The sequence below is a fragment of the Eleginops maclovinus genome, chromosome 12 (assembly GCF_036324505.1).
Source record: "Eleginops maclovinus isolate JMC-PN-2008 ecotype Puerto Natales chromosome 12, JC_Emac_rtc_rv5, whole genome shotgun sequence".
Taxonomy (NCBI): Eukaryota; Metazoa; Chordata; class Actinopteri; order Perciformes; family Eleginopidae; genus Eleginops; species Eleginops maclovinus.
Window position 1 is genome coordinate 19,236,115 of NC_086360.1, and position 14,893 is coordinate 19,251,007.

The 14,893-nt window shown below is 38.4% G+C and overlaps 2 protein-coding genes across 6 annotated transcripts in view; one reads left to right on the top strand and one right to left on the bottom strand.

The window, feature by feature from the left end:
• adgrd1 (adhesion G protein-coupled receptor D1) overlaps positions 1-9,049 on the top strand; it is a 39,308-nt gene extending 30,259 nt beyond the window's left edge. For all 5 annotated transcript variants that reach the window (XM_063896927.1, XM_063896929.1, XM_063896930.1 and 2 more), the window contains 10 exons: positions 1,178-1,281; positions 1,594-1,705; positions 2,105-2,258; positions 3,881-3,947; positions 4,207-4,273; positions 4,459-4,550; positions 4,646-4,772; positions 4,869-4,910; positions 6,727-6,819; positions 6,905-9,049. In XM_063896927.1, the coding sequence (XP_063752997.1) occupies positions 1,178-1,281; positions 1,594-1,705; positions 2,105-2,258; positions 3,881-3,947; positions 4,207-4,273; positions 4,459-4,550; positions 4,646-4,772; positions 4,869-4,910; positions 6,727-6,819; positions 6,905-7,000 (954 nt within the window). In that variant the 3' untranslated portion in view covers positions 7,001-9,049. The remainder of the gene's footprint in view (positions 1-1,177; positions 1,282-1,593; positions 1,706-2,104; positions 2,259-3,880; positions 3,948-4,206; positions 4,274-4,458; positions 4,551-4,645; positions 4,773-4,868; positions 4,911-6,726; positions 6,820-6,904) is intronic.
• A 178-nt stretch (positions 9,050-9,227) lies between these two features.
• On the bottom strand, positions 9,228-14,445 carry cdca9 (cell division cycle associated 9). Its single transcript, XM_063896933.1, has 13 exons — positions 14,185-14,445; positions 13,973-14,104; positions 12,628-12,668; positions 12,495-12,546; positions 12,329-12,387; positions 12,104-12,165; positions 11,585-11,668; positions 11,403-11,484; positions 10,464-10,525; positions 9,941-10,024; positions 9,741-9,822; positions 9,485-9,571; positions 9,228-9,360 (listed from the first exon to the last, which is right to left on the bottom strand). Exons 1-13 carry the CDS (start codon positions 14,429-14,431, stop codon positions 9,298-9,300), a joined length of 1,137 nt encoding a protein of 378 aa, XP_063753003.1. The 5' UTR covers positions 14,432-14,445; the 3' UTR covers positions 9,228-9,297.
• Positions 14,446-14,893: the final 448 nt, after the last annotated feature.

Sequence of the window (14,893 nt, forward strand, 5' to 3'; positions counted from 1 at the left end):
AAGCAGAGCATAATTGGACAGGAAGCCATGGTTTACCACTCAGTAAACCACCAACCAGAAGCCCCTACTTCTGCCTTTGGACAGTTTATCGTTCTTCCTGTAGGTCAAATGTAAGCGACAGTCACAATGTCGGTTTCTCTGGTGGTTTTATACAGAAGTGCTCCGGACAACCATGATTAAGTGCTGTACTTTTGGGTCGCTGTACAGGTCAGTGACCACACTCTCTTAAAAGACTAAGCTGTCCTTTTAAAACATGTGGGATAACACTCACTCTTTTCTCTGGCCACTGTCATGCTCAGGATTTCACATTTAAATTTTATGCATGTAGAGCTAATTGGAATTCCACACCTGTGTACAAAGTCACCACAGGCTTTGCTAACCACAAATATGAGCTATGAGAGTGTGGTCATCATCCACAATGGCTTTTTTAAATAGAAAGAGGACTTCTATGCCAAGTGGGCCGGTGCTGTATTTAAGGAGCAGAAGTCTATTTGATGCTATACTTTCCCTCAGCCAGTCTCTAATTAGTGGGCTGCCTCGTTCTTCGGCTGCGAGGGAACATCCCACATATCCCTTTTCTGGAAGGCTGTGACTTCTCTGCTCTCGTAATGACAAAGCACACGTGAAAACAGTTAATGGAGAATCAAACCTAAACCTTTAAAATAGCCTGAAATCCAAAACAACACCAGTACACTTGGCCATATGTTATGGATATGTGCAAAAAAGAAACACAATCAGTCACTCTTTGTCTTCTTGAACAATGCCCTTATTGATATCTCTAAATCGTTACAAAAAGGCATCTGAGTTCACATTTACAGTCACTCCATGCACGTAATCTATGAATATCATTCATCTGGTAAGTGTTTGATTCCAACATCTGTGTTTTATCCCTACACAGAAGGATTTGAACAGTTTTTATAAAGCTTTACAACATTATGCCTAGTCTTGGAACGTGGCCTGTCTAAGAAATACTAATAAGACTAAATATTGTGTTCATTATTTTGAACTCCACTGCAGGGCCCCTTTGAATTTCCTGGCTAATGATGCAGTCTGAACTAGCTTTGCATTTGCTTTTTGGAGCATAATGTACCCACCCACCTTGCACTGTAGGCAAAAATAATTGTGTTTTTACACGTTGTCCTGTCCATTGTTGATGGTGATGTGTCTCTGCACACAGCTCACCACTGGCCACAGGGTGGCACTATCAACCATCGGTTATGTTGGCTGCTCGATATCCATCATCTGTCTCGCCATAACTCTGGTCACTTTTGCAGTTCTGTCGTGAGTATCATCACTTTAACAACATGCATTGTACTACCTGTTTCCAAACCATTCACCTGTTATATTTTGTATATTCAGTGTTGTTATTTCTTTTAGCCATGGATACGACTTATTTGTCTTAATTTTTATTCTAGTATAACTAATGTGAGTTTTTCTTCTTTATATTTAACTTGTTCTTTATTTTTATACCTGCTATGCCACTTTCTTGCTGTAACACTGTTAATTTCCCGCTGTAGGACTAATAAAGGATTTCTGATTCTGTTTTTTGAAACCATTATATCAGGCTAATTTGATGTTGTGTTGCCTCTGCAGGTCAGTGAGCACCATCCGTAACCAACGCTACCACATCCATGCTAACCTGTCCTTCGCCATCCTGGTGGCTGAGATTTTACTGCTCATCAGTGCCCGCTTTGAGCCGGGCACGGTATGTCCACATTAAAGAGTATTGTTGGTGATGATTATGATTAAGATGGATGGATGGATGATTATGAAGATAAAGATGATTATATTATATTGACAATGGGATGAACACCTTGTTATTTATTCTAACAATATTCAGATTTTTAGAATGAATAAAGAGAGTTTGTTAACGCTAGGGTGATTAATGAAGTGAACTACAGTCTCAAATCTAAAATGAAGTTCATTTAAACAACCACTTAAATATTAAAATCCTGAAATATAAAACTTCTAAAACAAACACAAATTAGCATCAACTGGTGCAGCAGAAAATACGATAGAGATCAAGCAGAAAAATATGAATGCATGCAGGAAAATAAAGTGAGTATTTTGATGGTTAATATTTTTTTTCCCTTTTTTGACCCAGCTGCCTTGTAAAGTCATGGCTGTCCTGCTTCACTTCTTCTTCCTGAGCGCCTTCGCCTGGATGCTGGTGGAGGGCCTCCACCTCTACAGTATGGTGGTCAAGGTGTTCGGCTCTGAGGGCAGCAAACACTTTTACTACTATGGCATCGGCTGGGGTAGGTCTGCTCAGCTCTCTTTAATTACCACACTTAGATGGAAAACACACATGAAATATCCAACATACTCGCCTGATAATAAATCAAATGCACCTTTCAGACTAAATGGAAAGTTGCCCAAATCTGATTCAATTTGGTGACTAAGAAGTTGTTTTTTTTAGAACATTGTGAACAACAGAAATCACATGGAATCTGATCCATTCTGGTTATGGCCACTTATATATTTAGTCCTAATCATAATCCTATCTGATTTTTGCAATGTGTCCAACTTGTACGTCACTTCTGGGCTGGCGGAAGCTGCTCTGTGAATAAAAACATGCCCCTCTTCACTATATTCAAAATGTTTCCCTTTTCCTTTTCCTCATTATAATCTGCTCACAAATGTACTTTCTTACACCACATATCAACTGATGAAAATGTAAATGCTAACTTCAGTGACAGCATGCTTTGTCTTTGTAAGTTTGTCCTTTTACACAAGGGTCAATTCAGGACTGTGACCAGTTCACAGTGGAATATGATATTTGCCTCTATTAACAAATAATGTGAACAGCAGAACAAGGAAACACTGGATCTGCACAATAAATCCGAATTGAGCACTAAAGCTTAGAGTGTGAACATAGCCAAAAATACCTGTCTCCTTTCTTGTCGGTATTTTCCCATTAGTGTTCAGGAAAATAACATGTCATCTTGGTCCTAATTTAACCCAATGTCCTGCTTGTACTTCATGCCAGACCCTTACTGAACTTTAGATATGATTTGACCATTTGTAGGTGACCTTACAGGTCAAATATTGTTTGTGAATAGTAAGTAACTATGAGCCCCATGAATAAATCTGCTTTGAGTTACATTCTAGCATAGCAATTTTCTTTCCTGATCTGAGGGAACCGGACTTTGATGGACAGATAAAAGAAATCCGGGACATACGTATTCTGTCTTTGGTTGCTTGAGGAACGCAAAGTCTCTCCTACACATGCTGAACCCATTAGTAGAAAAATGATCCCTTTTTTATTACTTCCTTTCTTCAGGCCAGAGTGATTTTTCATTTTGTGTGGCCAACTGCAAATGATGTGCAAGAGACTTGTCTGACAGTTAGAAGTATATATGATGAAAAGTACATGAAAAGTAAATACTTGTTTTATAATAAATTGCTGCTGCTATCAGTCGTGATAAAGGCTGCTTTGTCTTTCATTTCCTCTTCAAAGTAAAAGTGTCCCTGTATGCTGGAAGCCTTTGAGCTGAAAGATCAAAAACAAAAAGCGATACTTGTCAGGGTAATAAGCAATGCAGATTAAAGGGACCATAACATATACAAATGCAGATCCCAATGTTCTGATTGCCTAAATAAATAAATGTTAACTCAGATGTTATGCTTTTGACAGTGTAATTAGTTGTAGATTAAGAAATCGGAATATGTTGCCTTGCTTAAAGTATCATAAACCCAGATTATTGCCAATAAAAAGCCAATTGTAATTAAGTTTCCATGATAAATAATGCCGATTACTTACACAGCGGAAAGAGAAAATTAGGTTTCAGTAATGTTTTTGCCGCATTGCCCCTAAAGGTTGTAAATACATTCAGGTACTTTGTGACATCTTTATGTTTATTTCTTTGTTTATCATCAGGCTCTCCACTGGTGATATGTGTTGTGTCCATGACATCAGCTCTGAACAGTTATGGCGAGGTTGACAAGTAAGTGCAATTTGAAAAATGCTGTGAGTTATATGAAAATCATTTATTCCATCAAACCTGGGTGGCATTGCATTACAATTACATCAGCTGTGGAAGACATTGAATCCCTCATCTTTGTTCAATGTTATTCAAAGCTTTTAAGTCAACTGTAACTACACATAGCATTCCATATTTACATAACAGCATTACAGAATTACTACTTGGAAGGGAACATGGTGTGATTTGTTTTTAGTTCTCACCTCTGTCCTTGCTTTCTCAGCTGTTGGCTGTCATTGACGAATGGAGCCATCTGGGCATTTGTAGCACCGGCTCTGTTTGTCATTGTGGTGAGGAATTTACAACAATTAGCATTTGTCATTTTTTACAGTTCCCAATTTCCTGCATAATTTGCTCTACATACTAATTTCCATTTTCATGCATAAACCTTTAGTCTGTTTGATGATAAAAAGGCTCAGAATTGACCTCCTGGGCCACTGTGTTATAAATATTTTACCTCATTCATTATTTCTAGGTGAACATTGGCATACTGATATCTGTGACCAGGATCATTTCTCGGATCAGTGGAGAGAGTTACAAGATTCATGGAGATGCCAATGCAGTCAAGTGAGTTTATTTGTTCTGAAGATCCGACTGGTGCTTTTTAAATGTTTTTTCTCTAATTCAAAACTAATAACGGTTGTCTCTTGCTTTGTTTCAAGGCTGACAGTGAAGGCAGTAGCAGTTCTCCTGCCTATACTCGGCATTTCCTGGATCTTTGGTGTTCTCGCTGTCAACACTCACTCATTGCCCTTCCTGTATATTTTTGCGGTATTCAACTCATTACAGGTACATTTTTTTACTAGGGGATCTTTTCTTATCAAGATCTTTTCAGTTATTTGAGAAACTCATGTTAAAGTTATATTTATGTTCCCTTTTCTTCAGGGGTTCTTTGTCTTCTTGTTTCACTGTCTTCTCAACTCTGAGGTATGGTGCTGAATATAGTAAATGTGTGTTTTAAAGACCTCATGACACCTAGAGACTACCTTTTTTTATTTAGTCTAAAATAACTTTTATTTTCGATTTGAAATACATAATTGTGATAAATATGCCCGGTTCTCTGTTATTTTCGAAATTTGTACGCAAGCCACTGAAATCCACAGGCCAGTGTCTTGACAACGTTCCAACATAAAGATGACGTATGCTCCGGAACGCTTTTAGACCTGATTGCACCTGCTGCCACCCTTGACCTTGATCATTTCTAGTCACAGTAAGTCGTACTCGCAGTTTTAGCATCTTTAAAGTTTTGTTCTTAATATTTTTGTTGAGAACATGCCTGAGCGGTGTGTTGCAGCGTATTGTTCAAACACCAGGGAGAACGGTTTTACCCTTCATCGGTTTCCGAAAGACCCTGCTTTGTGTGAACTCTGGACGCAACAAGTTTGTAGGACAAACTACATCCCCGTATTCTTGCCGATAGTGGAAATGTGCGGTGCGCAGAACATGCAGATTCAGACAAACTGGCTCAAAGCCAGAATGTTCTGTGATGCAGCGGGTGTCTGCTCCCTCCTCCTCTCTCCTCTCGCACACTCTTGACTGTTCGCGGCAGCACACCGACTCCACTACCAGTGGCATTGGCTCACATCTCCCACAAGAACACCTAAAATATAACAGATAAAGGCAAGGGGCTTGAAACAATCTTACAATTGTCACAGAACTTTACAAAGTGTCAATGTCATGGGTTGATTCGCGTGAAAAGCCGACGTAGAACTAGCCTAATCGCGGAAGGATGGCCACTGGTCAGGAGCTAGGTTATAGCATAGGCTACTACTGGGTTATAGCATAGGCTACTGTATGAGTATGACGCAGGGCAAACTAATATAGTAGACCTAATTGGTATTTTCATCGCTCTCAAAAAAAATAACATAACTAAATAAAGATTAAGACTATGACAAGCACCGGGAAACAACAATGGCCCTTTGCGATCTGTAGGCTAGTAATGGTGACTATTTGGCTAATTCTGGGAGGTGAGGAGGCAGACTGCACACACACATGCTCGCTGGTGCAAACGCTGGTTGTGGTGGATATTACAAAGTACAATATCTTACGGAGTGTTCATTGTCAGAAAAGTGAACAAGAAGGAAGTTACCATTCCACGTGCTGTAGTCTGCCAAAATCCATAGGCATCCGACCGTCTGCCACAGCAGCACCACCAACAGCGCCTTCTGCCTCGCCATCCGAACTTTCCGTAGAACCCTGTGGCTCCAACTCATCCAAGTATGGCTCGTATCTATAGGGCATAACGCCCCTCACATTGTCCTCCAGCATTGGGTCGGACTCTGCCACTTCGAAAAATGTGTCAGGATCCGAGGATGAATCGGAGTTGTCAGAATCCATGTTGTTGACAGGTGTCAGGATAGTCGTGAGTGACAGGTGGGATAGTGTCTTGACCAAGGAGCCGTTCCGGAGTGTACGTCATAGGTCATGTGACTGACTAATAGGAAGGTCGGTAGCAGATCGCAAAAATCGCACTTTTAAAAGGCCGTACAAACTCAATTTCTCTATCATAATGATTAAAACCAACTTCAAGTGACTATTTTGTATGTGTACTTTCAATGTGTGTATGTATATTACTTTATTTTCCACGTGTCATGAGGTCTTTAATGCTTACATGCTAGATTAATCAGAAGAAAAAAGGGACAACTTTTTCTGTTGCAACCCCAATTTGTAATTTACAGTGATAATATGTCTTCTTGCTGACATTTGTCTTCATTATCTCCTATGCCCTTGCTTCTTTCTGTAGGTCAGAGCTGCTTTCAAACACAAAACCAAGGTGTGGTCTCTCACCAGCAGCTCCATCCGAAACATTAATGTGAAGCCATTCAACTCTGACATTGTGAGTGCTGGTGTTAAAGATTTGCTCTAACTTAAAAGAGCTGTTTAACAGTTTGAGTCCAAATATCTTTATTCCCAATTTCTAGATGAATGGAAACAAGGAGGGCGTGACACCTACCAAGATGAACACATGGGACAAAAGCACCAACTCTGCCAATCGCATCGACCTCTCCGCCGTGTAAAGGGAGAGCGATCTGAAGCACACTAGTGTAGTACGACAAACACTGGCCAGAGTGTTCTCTCACTATGTTAAAGAATTGGACACTCATCTATAGTGATACCAATGTAGATGTTGTGTATAGTTTCACCTTTAAAGACAGACAGACAGACTTTAAGGACTGTGCCTCATTATTGTCTCATAAAAACATATTGTTTTCTCAAAAACAAAAGCAGGGATTTCTTAAAGTGAAAGTCAAAACATCCAGGAGGGCAGTTCAGGGTTTGGGAAGGGCGTTCTGCGTCTTCATTTGTTGCATGGTCCACTGGTATATTGCTGTTGGTTTTTCTAAATGGCCACAGAAAAGTTCTACATTTTGGGAAATACATTAATTTGCTTCTTGCTGATTGTTATGAAAAGATTGTTGGGCGTCACTAGTAATGGCGGCTTGCAATACTTTAATTCAAATAGTTAATTTTTAATGAATACATTATTATAAGTGTAGTTGGAACTGGGGGATTTGAATCAAATCAACAAGAAAACAATTACCTGTATTTCCCAAAATGTGAAAAATTTTACTTTAAATCAAAATAAGATTGTTGACATTTTTATTTGTCCCACAAAATCAAATAGTGCAAATACACCTGCTTGAATTTATATGTAATATTTAAAGTTTTGGCAGGGTATTGTTGGATACAAATACATAAACTTGGATATAATGAAAATAAACACATTTTGTCAAATATAGTGTTATATTAATGCACTATAAACATCATCATACTGGTTTAACCAGCTGTAAACATTTATTTATCATCACAAATCTCTAATTTTACCTGGATGGGATTCTTAGATTCACCTGCTTTATTCTTTAATCCAATATTGGGGACAGCACAAAACAACTGCATGATAATAAAGGATGAAGCAGCAGTGAATTAGACCCTATGTAATTCTGATATAATGTATTTATTTATTGTGTGAATCGGATTTCTGGATCATGTCTTCTGCAAAGTACCACAGCACATGTTCTCATGTCAAATTCTGTCTATTTGTGTGTTTCCTCTCTTGAAATGAACTGGTGTATTTGCAGTACCTCACACCGTAGTAAGCTGTAAGTATGTTAAGCTTCTTGAGGAAAAGTGAATACTGGTTGTGTCTGTCAAAATTCTGTGAAGGTGTCTTTGGCTATTTCTGTTGCTAATTTCTTTTTAATTTTCATAATTTTTTGTACAATGAAATGCGTTTCCTTTTTTTCTTAAAATACTGTGAGAATGGAGGGAGATAACATAATTTGAAATGTTATTGATCTACACTGTACAAACATTAACTTTCCTAAAAGCAGGATTTACTGTAAGTCACTCTGCGTTCACTTTTCCTGTCAAATGTAAGAATTTCAATATTTCTAAGCTTTTAAGGCCTTTAATGATTGTTGTCTTAAGGTACTATTATTTGTTCTTCCAATTATCTTTATTATAAAACGTCTATGATAAGGAAAACGTGTCATCCTTTTTCAATGATTTTCACTATCATACTCATTTGTATTGGTTGTAGACCATTACAATTACTGTCATTAGTGCATTTGTAAATGAGAATTACACTATTATGAATCAATATTTTCTAAGGATGGCTTTGTAAACAATATCAGCGACAGGAACCTAGTTGGAGATGGAGTCGCTACAGTCCCATCAGCGAATGGAAATGCATTCCAGCTTCATTCAGAGTTTTAACTTTTAGGCAAAGATTGAACTCACGATTCCATGTCAATGCTATTTTATACTGTTTTAACATTTATTTGTAATTATTGCTGAAATCGCATTTTATTTGCTCGCTAATCTGGCGAATAGTAATCCTGTGCCTACATAGATTTACTCGAATTAATATTTCCATTCAATTAGTTTGTTTCCACCTCCACAATAAACATCTGCTCTTGATTTTCTAGAAGTAACAGCTTTGAAATTCAGACAAAAGTAATGGCTAATATTTACCCATTCATAAAATAGACAAGGCAAGATAAACTCAAGTTGTTAGTTTTTTTTACACTATTATCCACAATAACAATCCTTATCATGTCCAGTAACGTACATCTTTTTCACCCCTCTTTGCTATGCCTATATTTCTCTTATGTTTTAACACTCCCATTCACATTTTAGCAATGCACAAAGTTAATCTAAAGTCTATTCTTAGAATCTGCATTTATACATTTCAAAATGGTGAAGGACACTTCCTCATTCTACTGACTTAAACTGACAATCATGTAGATCAATACAAATTAACTTTATTCCAATTTAAAAACCACATTTTTATATATATTTACTTATTTCATAGCTAAGAGAAAGGAGAAAATTCCCGGTCAGTGGAGCTTCGCCTCAACACCATGCCCATCAGATTCTGAAAACACAGAATGAATGATGCATTTCAAAGGTTTAGCAATATACTTTTGAAAGCTTTGACCCCTTTTCTGAAAATGAGATAACTCATCACAAAGTAAGTAGAATTAAAAAATGATCTTTACCGTGAGCCTCTTTATCTGGCACCGTGCTACGTCATCCAGCAGGTCAATGTTAATCCTACCCTTCGTCTCTTCAGAAAAGGAGAGAGTCTGAAAACAACCACAAGTAAAGCACATGCACACAAGAAGTGGATCAGATCATAATCCGGGTATATTTAGCTCTTAAACTGAAACTAATAAGTCTCCTTGGGTAAAGAAGGCTGGGTAAAAATTCCCTTTCTTTGAAAACAATAAGTTTCAAGTTGGTGCAAAGATGTACCTGTCCCTGTGCTGTGGTGACAGTGATGTGTGCAGCAGAGCCGGCCATGGAACAGTGCAGATCACCAGCAGAGACCACAGACCTAGGACAACATCCATTTAAAAAAAAAAAAAGCACAATTATAAAAAATAAAAACAATCTTCATGCCTGCATTGTAGAGGCTATAAAACACAGCCACTCTACTGAATGCATGACCACACCTGAGTTTCTGTTTGGTTGTTCGGGTCTGCTTATTGTTGTTGTCCACGAGGCTCTGAGCTCTCTTGGCAGTGACTGAGGAGTCCCTGGAAGAAAAAAAAATACGCAATGTCAATGCCTCCATTCTCATTTACCATTCACACTACAAAACAGTAAATAAAGGTTGTTTGAAGTGGGGTTGGATACAGAAATGCCAGCAGGGAGCTAAGAAATATGTATTGTATATTTCACAGGTAAAGCAGTACAAATAATAATGCATTTTATTTTAATAGGCGCTTTTCAAGGCTCTCAAGGTCGCCGAACTAATCTAAATATAAATCAAGTAGATAGTATAGTTCTCATGTGGCTTAATAAGGTTTTGCTGCTAGCCTCATCCACAGACACTCATTTATTTTCCTTCATCGTTGTACTCTTGTTGATTTCTCCAAATGTCCATCCATTTTGCAGTACACTGACTTTGGATAAGTACCTCTCACAACCATACGTCAAATCATCCAAACCCATCTCTTTAAAAACAAATCTTACCTGATATTTCCAGTGCTGCTACTTCCAACTAATGTTTTGCCCTTTTTTGTCCCTTTTCCTACCTTAAAATATAGGAAAAACCATGTTTAGAATAATGTTTTGGACACCAACACTTGGCCCAAAAGAATATTGAAAAGCAAAACAATATTTGATATAAAACTCAGGTTAAAAACAGTCACTTCTGGTCATCCTGGCTCAGACATTGTCTTTAATTCAGTCCAGCAGTCAGTAGGGGCTTGGACTGGGAATCGTAGGGTCGCCGGTTCAAGTCCCCGAACAGACTTGAAAAAATATGGAAAGTGGACTGCTACTTGGAGAGGTCCCAGTTCACCTCCTACGCCCTGCTGTGGTGCCCTTGAGCAAGGCACCGGACACCTCCAATCCCCCCTCCCCATTGCTCCCCGGGCGCTGCACAATAGCTGCCCACTGCTCCTAGTACTAGGATGGGTTAAATGCAGAGGACCAATCTCACTGCGTGTGCTCTGCTGTGTGCATGTATGTGACTAATAAAGAGGGTTTCATCCTCCGATTCTATCGATCTAATTAAAATATCTGAGCCAGTTTCTGGTTTCTCATCTCCCCGCTCTGCTTCTCGTCAGCCGTGTCGGTTCCTCTGTTCTTTTGGTGCTTTTTTTTTAGCACCAAATGATTAACGTCAACACCTCCTTGCACCAAAAGCACTAATGATGCAGATTGGACAATTCAGATTATATATATTATAGGACAATAATAATTAATGTGTTCATGCGAGTGGATGAATACCTTAATTAACTGTTGTGCTGTAACAGGTGTGTGGAGTGGTTGCAATCAAAGACTGAACTCTGAGATGACCAGACCAGACCACACCACACCATGACTTTGAGGCTTTGTGTACATCCTCTTCCTTTGAAAACAATAAGGACACAGCATTGCCTTTTTCAAGTTGCAAGTGTAGAGTACCTGTCCCTGTGGTACAGTGACAGTGACGTGTGCAGCAGAGCCGGTAATGGAACAGTGCGGATCACCATTAGAGACCTCAAACCTGGGACAAAAATCAATAAATATAAAAAATAAAAACAATCTTCATACCTGCATTGTAAAGGCAATAAAACATGGCCACTCTACTGAATGCATGACCAGACCTGAGTTTCTGTTTGGTCGATGGGGTCAGCTCGTTGTTGTCGTCTGAGAGGTTCTGAGTTCTCTTGGCAGTTACTGGGGAGTCCCTTGAGAAAATAAATGCAATGTCAATGCCTCCATTCTCATTTACCACACACTACAACACAATAAATAAAGGTTGTTTGAAGTGGGGTTATACAGTAGATACAGGAGTACCAGCAGGGAGCTAAGAAATGTGTATTGTATTTTTGACATTTAAAACAGTGAAAATAATGTATTTATTTTATAGGCACCTTTCAAGGCTCTCAAGGTCACTGACCTAATCTTAATATAGATCAGGTAGGTAGTATAGTTCTTATGTGGCTTGATAAGGTTTTTCTGCTGGCCTCATCCACAGACACTTGTTTATTTTTCTACATCATTGTACTCTTGTCGATTTCTCCAAATGTCCATCTATTTTGCAGTACTCTGACTTTGGATAAGTACCTTGCACAACCATACGTAAAATTGTCCAAACCCATCTCTTCAACATCAAATCTTACCGGATATTTCCAGTGCTGTTAATTCCAACTAATGCTTTGTTCTTTTTTGTCGCTTTTCCTACCTAAAAATATAGGAACAAAAATCAATGTTCAGAATAGTCTTTTGGACACCAACACTTGGCCCAAAAGCATATTTATAAGCAAACCAACATTTGATATAAAACTCAGGTAAAAATGGTTACCTCCCTCTATTTTTTTGAAAATATTAGTTGATAAACTGCTTACCTTGGATGAGGGTTTCTGGACTGCTTTGCACTGACCCGGTGCAGAATCAGTGGATTTTACTTTGAAAATAGAAGATGCTCAAGTTTAATTTCAAACAACTACATGTCATGCATGATTTAGCTTTTCATAGTCAAAATAAATATTATTCATAGGAAAATAATTGTACCTCTTTCACTGTGGGCCCTTGTGATGGGCCGGTGAAACTCTTGGGACTCATTCTGCAACATCAGGTACCGATAATTACTTCTGTTATATTAAAAACAAAACTCTAGGTGGCAACAGGTGAAACCTAGACTCACCCTCATGGCAATTGACACGTCACTGGCTGAGGATTCCTCCTCTAAAAGAATACAGGGGGATGGAAATCAATAGTGAAAGAAGTACTCAGATATTTTAATTAAGTAAAAGTAAATATACTACAGTGTAAAAATATTGCGCTACAAGAAGTCTGGCATACAAAATCTTAAGTAGAAGTACAAAAGTATTGGCATAAAAATATAAAGTACCAAAAGTGAAATGAAAATGAATTTGTGCGTAATGTCCCATTTCAGAATCATATACTGTATATGGATTATGTTTATCTATGCATTAATGTGTCTATCACAGCTTGTAAAAGTTCAACTTAGTGAAATAGCCCCTACATAGCGTGGAGGTGTGTTTGGGGTCATTGTTTTATTGAAAAACAAATGATGGTCTCAGTAAGGGCAAACTAGAGGGGATGGCATAGCATGGCGCTGCAGAATGCTGTGGTAGCCATGCTGGTTAAGTATGCCTTGAATTTTGAATAAATCACCAACATTGTCAGCAGCAAAGCACCCCCAAACCATCACAGCTCCTCCTCCATGCCACATGGTAGGAACCACACATGCATCATAGCGTTTGATGTTTTTTGTGACTGCACTTGAGTATACATTCAAAGTTCTTGAAATGTTCCGGATCGACTGACCTTCATTTCTTAAAGTAATGATGGACTGTTGTTCTCTTTACTGAGTTGAGTGGTTTTGCCATAATATGGATTACAACAGTATTCAAATAGGGCTATCCAATGGCACTAATCTTACCTCTGCACAACAAAACTGATGGTCTCAAACACATTAGCAAGGCAAGTCATTCCACAAATTGTCTCTTGACAAGGCACACCTGTTAATTGAAAACCATTCCAGGTGACTACCTCATGAAGCTGATTGAGAGACACCAAGAGTGTGCAAAGCCATCAAAGCAAAAAGGGGGCTACTTTGAAGAATCTAAAATATAAATCATATTCTGGATCGTTCAACACTTCTTTGAGTACTACAGTTTCATATATGTTTTTTCATACTTTTGATGTCTTCAGCATTAATCTACAATGTAGAAAAAATAAATACAAAAACATTGAATGAGAAGGTATCCAAACTTTTGACTGGTACTGTATTAGTTTATTTATATATTAGCTTATAATCTGAATATGTGTTTTCTTTAAAAGAGTAAGAGTACGATATTGGCTTCTAAAATGTAGTGGAGTAGAAGGATGAAGTAGCATGAAATGGAAAAAAGAACCCCAAAATCTTACTTGAGTACTTCAATACATTACACCACTGATGGAAATACAGACTATATTATTGTCTAACATCATAGGAAGGGAATATATGAATGCTGAGAGCTCACCCATGAATATTTCCATTATGAGGGTTGTTTGCAGAGCACGAGGAATCTTCAATAGCTCCACTTCGAAGACTTTGTCCACTGAGGCCAACATGTGCTCCAGTCTGGCTTCCAACCCATCCATACGATCTTGTGCTGCAGGGGAAAAAAATGTTTCCCATTTCTAACAACTTGAGGATGTAAAGCTATCATTTGAGTCGCAGTCTCAGCCAAACCTTCTTTCTCAAACTGCTCGATAAAGAGAGATAGTTTGTTGTGTCTCATCGCCCGACTCTCCTTCTCGTTTGCCGAGCCGGTTCCTCTGTTCTTTGCCCGCCTCGAAGTCATCTTGTGTGGTCTTGTGATGACAGTGCCACACGGAACTTTCGTTACCTGCTTTAAACGCTGAACTACAATCCAATAGAACCACTGCTTCAAAGCTTGCTTCAAATCACATGACGTCCGAAGTAGCAACTGCTTCATCACCTGACTGGTTCGCAGTCCAATCAAGTGATTGACTGTCACTTCTATTTGGAAATCATACATCAGAATGTCCTGTTATTTTTGGAGTGACTTTCTGTGATGGCTTTTCATCAACACCAATTGAAATTAGTCACCCAGTGGAAATTGAAAGTTACATTTTATGACATAAATGTATCCTTAAGTTTTACATTTGAGAAAGTATTCACTCAGTGATAATAGTAAAGGGTTAGGGTTAGGGGGTAGTAAATTATTATTGATTTCATTTAGAACATATTTCTTAATTTAAGTTCCACTACATATATTAACATTTTAGTTGTGTTTTTTGGTATGTTTAAAGTATATTTGTTATTGACAAGTCAGAGTAAGCGCTTTTATTTTGAAGGCAGTTTGTACAGGCCTCTATCGTAATGCACAGGATATACGTACACTGCAGTACAACGGGGTGCTGGCTTGACCGTGTTT

Coding starts and splice junctions, on each gene's coding strand:
- cdca9 (XM_063896933.1), bottom strand. CDS start 14,431: ATGAAGCAGTTGCTACTTCGGACGTCATGTGATTTGAAGCAAGCTTTG. Junction 11,669..12,103: donor AACAGCACTGGAAATATCCG/GTAAGATTTGAT, acceptor TATTTTCTCAAG/GGACTCCCCAGTAACTGCCA. Junction 9,823..9,940: donor ACAACCAAACAGAAACTCAG/GTGTGGTCATGC, acceptor ATGTTGTCCTAG/GTCTGTGGTCTCTGCTGGTG.